The sequence below is a fragment of the Sinocyclocheilus anshuiensis genome, unplaced genomic scaffold (assembly GCF_001515605.1).
Source record: "Sinocyclocheilus anshuiensis isolate Anshui unplaced genomic scaffold, SAMN03320099.WGS_v1.1 scaffold766, whole genome shotgun sequence".
NCBI lineage: Eukaryota > Metazoa > Chordata > Actinopteri > Cypriniformes > Cyprinidae > Sinocyclocheilus > Sinocyclocheilus anshuiensis.
The window spans coordinates 849,367-853,932 of record NW_015546060.1 but is presented as its reverse complement, the minus strand read 5'-3'; the positions used below and the strand labels follow the sequence as shown (position 1 = coordinate 853,932).

Genomic DNA, 4,566 nt, shown 5'->3' with positions numbered 1-4,566 from the left:
AAGTACTTATATTTGGACTATTGTAGCCTGGTCGGGTCGTCACCGCTGCGGAGTAACACATACCTGCGTGAATCGCCATAGACATAAACTTAGAGAAGTAGCTCCGGTTGGAATGTTCTCCCGCGGGATGTGTGCATTTCTGTTTATAGGCCCTTTTCACATGATGTCATGCAATTCTGACGCGAAGCAGGGTATTCTTACTTCCGCCAGCATAGTAAGCGCTATTGCTACCAGCATGGAGTTCACCCAAACGCTTGTACAACTGCCACAAATACGATTAGAGGATGACTGCTGCTGTCTATTCTCGTCCTCGTTCAGGTAGAGGCGTCTGGCATCTCAAACGAACTTACCGAATACCGATCGGTGAGATTTGCCGCTTGAAGTCGAGGGAGGAGTTGAAAACGGAGCACTGCAGTCACTGATTCCCGCGACTCTCGCACACTGTTTGCTGTTAGATGAAGTTGGTTAGATATATTTCTACAGTTAAAAACAGATGCCAGCATTTGTGTAAATAAATATAAAACTCAGGTCATAGCTGTTTTTTAAAGATCACATTGCATATAGCCTAGAATGAAAATAAAATACGATCGATCATATTAACCAATAATAATTCAAAAAGTAAAAACACGGTATACATGTAGTTAAAGCGAAATTTAATGGAGGAATTTAAGTAATTGTAGAAGTCCAAAGTTCTGTAGAACTACGCGGCTGTCCTTTTTGTATTGTTTCAATATTAAGCCATTCTTGAACTGGATAATGAGTTTCTTTTCAGACCACTTGCCTTTATGGATGTGAAACTTGCCATGTAGTAAAACTATTTAATATAAAAAATATGACTTGTCAATGTCATTTCCCCATAGTAAATAAAAACAAAATCACGTTGTTTGTCTTTTTATTGCCCAACTATAGGGGGAATTTAATTTACACAGTGTACTCACAAATTATCCAAGGAATGACATAAACTGAAATAACAAGTGAAAAGGTTTAAAGTATGTATTTCGTGTGAACACATAATCGTTGTCATACAAATCTGAAAGCAAGCAGTTGCGGCAAGCAAGCCACCCATCTAAAGCAGATGCAGAAAAACGTTCGCAAAAGAACCCGACTGTAAGTACATTAACATTATTAGTCTTAACTCTTAAATAACGCCTTTCATATTTCAAGTTTTTCCTACATTTTCCCGAGAAGTCTCCGGTGTAAAGGTATAACGGAAGTACAGATACACTGCTTTGCGGGAAAGCGGAAGTTAGCTGACGTCACTGTGAAAAGGGCCTATTGAGTCTGAGACCCCTGTAGAGAACACCAATCACTGAGGACGTCCCATTAGTGAATATCCTGCCCTCTAGAGGAGAGGTGCGGTGCAGTGTTTCTTATAACACACACCCTTCTTGACGGTTATGCCAGCTGACGGAGCATAAACATGGACAGACAGAATAAAGAGCTGTAACAGTTACTGACCTCGGATCAGATTGGCATTGGTGTCCTCGTTGACTTTGGCTATGTTAATGATCATACGGGCCTGCTGGGCGTAGCGTAATGTGCTCAGGCTCTCATCCATGTTACTGGCCGCAGGGCTCAGGGTGGCGATCATGGCCGTCTTGGAGTTTCCACCAAGGCTTTCCTTGAGTAACCTGAACACAAGAGGGAGCTGAAGCACTTCTGCTGCTTTTGTCAGCAATAAATCTGGCAAGTTATGACAGATAATTTACAAATAAATGGTATTTTTGTGCACAATTCATTAGTGCCCATTTATTTTCACAATCTTTTATTAGAATGTTTAGTTTTTCTTTCTTTTTTTTCAGTTTATACATTAGAAAATCATCATTTAATTTTTTTTAATAATTTTGCTGCAAATTTATTTTCCACTTTTGCAGAGTAAACGAAGGCCACACTGGTGTGATATTAAATTGTATTATTATCATTATATAATAATGTAACTACATTCAATAATATGATTCTAATACTTTATGATTACTATTATTATTATTATAAAAATAATTTTTTTATTATTTTCTTTTTATTTATTTTTTTTTTTTTTTGTGTGTGTAATTTTCTGCACTTCTAAAAAAATTTCCAACTTTTGCCAAGTACACAAAGGCCACACTGGTGCGATAAAATGCATAGAAATATGTAAAATATATAAAAATGACAATGTTCATTAATGACAATGATAATTAAAAACATGTTGAATTATTATATTTATGCCATTAATATAAACATATTACTAAAATATTATTATTATTATTATTATTATTATATCAAAGTTTTTTTTTCCCTTGATGAAATACTTAGGAGAAAAAAAACTGGGACAAAGGAAACAAACGTTACATTTTCTTTTCAATGACCTCTCTAGGTACAGAAAATAAAATAAAATAATAAAAATGACAATGTTTGCATTTTTAATTATTATATTTATGAAATTAATAAACATTATTATTATTATTATTATTATTATTATTATATCAAAGATTAAAAAAAATTCCCTTGATGAAATACTTAAAAAAAAAAAAACTGGGACAAAGGGAAAAAACGTTAAATTTTCTTTTCAATTACCTTTCTAGGTACGAAAAATAAAATAAAATAAAATAAAATAAATCTCACTGAAATTCCATGACATCAGGTCCATGGAAATGCATTACACTGCTGAAGCTGTGACTGCTGTTTTGTTTTGTGTAATACAAAATAACAAAACTGCAGTGAAATATAAAAATAAATCAATACAAATTCATAAGCAAAAGCTTCTCACCATGTGAGCACTGACTCTCTGTACGGGGTGAAGACTTTCTTTCTGGTCTGAGCCTGTTCTGAGAGTGATGAGATCACCTTTCCCAGCGTGAGCAGAGACTTGTTGATACTCGCTCCCTCCTGGGAAAAATAAATAAATTCACATTACAAATATGTCAGATTTAAGATTTCATGATGCATTGCAGTATTTAGTAAAGTATTGTAATCCAATTCACCCCCATTTAAAATGTACAAAACACTAAGCAGCAGAATGCACTGTGGGTAATCGTGACACAGAGTAAACAGAGCTACTGGATGCTGGATTACCCTGAGCCGGTCTCCACTGGTCTGGGCTGAAGTACAGCGCTCACTTCCTGCCAAATCCACCAGGTTTATCCGGCTGGTGATGCAGTGATCGTGCTCCTCTTCCTCCACAAACTCTGTCTGTGCACATGAAAACATCATCATATGACTACCACAAACACATCACTAAATTATTCATTTGTTGGCTGAAGTAAAAGTAGCATTTCACTGGAAATAAATCTGAGGGTCGTACTTTAGTTTGTATCATGACCAGAGTGAAAACAGAGTGTGATCTGGAGCTTTTATCGTTCATGCCGGTGGCGGCCGTGGCTCTTTGTTTGTTACCGAGTTCAAGCCAAGTCTGTGAAGATGGGGAAGGGAAAATTGTATTAATGGTATGAACAAAAATAATATATGATCAATGTATAAAGTGAACAGATCCTTTAAATTACCTTAATATCAGCATAAGATGTGACTACATTCCTGAAAGAGAGCATAGAGATTAGTGACAGCAGCACAAAACAAAACAAAGAATAAAATAAATAAAAATTAAATTAAATTACAACACAGCAAAACAGTCAAAAGAAAAAAAAAAGAAAAACACAATGAAATAAAAACAAAACAGAACAAAAAAATAAAATAAGACGAAATAAAACAAAAACTCAACAAAATAACAAAACCAAAAATCTAAATAAAATAACATTTCATGAAATAACAAAAACAAAATAAAATAAAACCACAATCAAAAAAAAATAAAATAAAATAAAAACACAACAACAAAATAACAAAACAAAATGTAAAAGCACAAGATAAAATAACAAAACAAAAACACACACAAAAAAACTACACAACAAACAACAACAAAAAAACACAACTACACTAAAAAAAACAAAACAAGAACAAAAAAAGTTTCCATGGCCATAGTAATCCTGGTATTATATGAAATGTTTGCTTACGTGGACAGGTCTGCAACATAAGGCCCATAGACAGGATGCTCTCTGACGCGCAGCTGGAAAAGACATGAAAAGGACTGAATAGCTGAACAGATCAATAAGGAAGACAAAGAAACTACAAGACATTTGTAGTATTTAAAGGGGTGGTTGATTGCGATTTCATTTTTGAATGTTAGTTAGTGTGTAATGTTGCTGTTTGAGCATAAACAATATCTGCAAAGTTACGAAGCTGAAAGTTCAATGCAAACGGAGAAATTGTCTTTTAAAATTCTGGCGGTTTAATGCCTACAAAAATGGCTGGTAAGGACTACAACAAGTTACTTCCCGGGTTCGTGACGTAACAAACCCAGATAAACCCCGCCCTCTGGAAAAGGCAGCAAAGGGGGCGAGGCCATGCTGTGCTGCTTTAGAGAAGAGGAAGAGAAAACTAGAGGTGCACGTAAAAATCTATTCATATGTGACCCTGGAGCACAAAACCTTAAGTCGCTGGGGTATATTTGTAGCAATAGCCAAAAATACATTGTATGGGTCAAAATTATTGATTTTTATTTTATGCCAAAAATCATTAGGATATTATGTAAAGATC

At 34.9% G+C, this 4,566-nt stretch overlaps 1 protein-coding gene across 1 annotated transcript in view; it reads right to left on the bottom strand.

Moving 5' to 3' along the window:
- Positions 1-4,566, bottom strand: part of LOC107699428 (kinesin-like protein KIF14) — a 23,206-nt gene that overhangs the window by 14,447 nt on the left and 4,193 nt on the right. Inside the window, exons 5-10 of the mRNA XM_016500682.1 lie at positions 3,984-4,036; positions 3,480-3,510; positions 3,281-3,388; positions 3,052-3,168; positions 2,747-2,865; positions 1,459-1,631 (exon numbers count right to left, since the gene is read on the bottom strand). Coding sequence (XP_016356168.1) covers positions 1,459-1,631; positions 2,747-2,865; positions 3,052-3,168; positions 3,281-3,388; positions 3,480-3,510; positions 3,984-4,036 — 601 coding nt within the window. The remainder of the gene's footprint in view (positions 1-1,458; positions 1,632-2,746; positions 2,866-3,051; positions 3,169-3,280; positions 3,389-3,479; positions 3,511-3,983; positions 4,037-4,566) is intronic.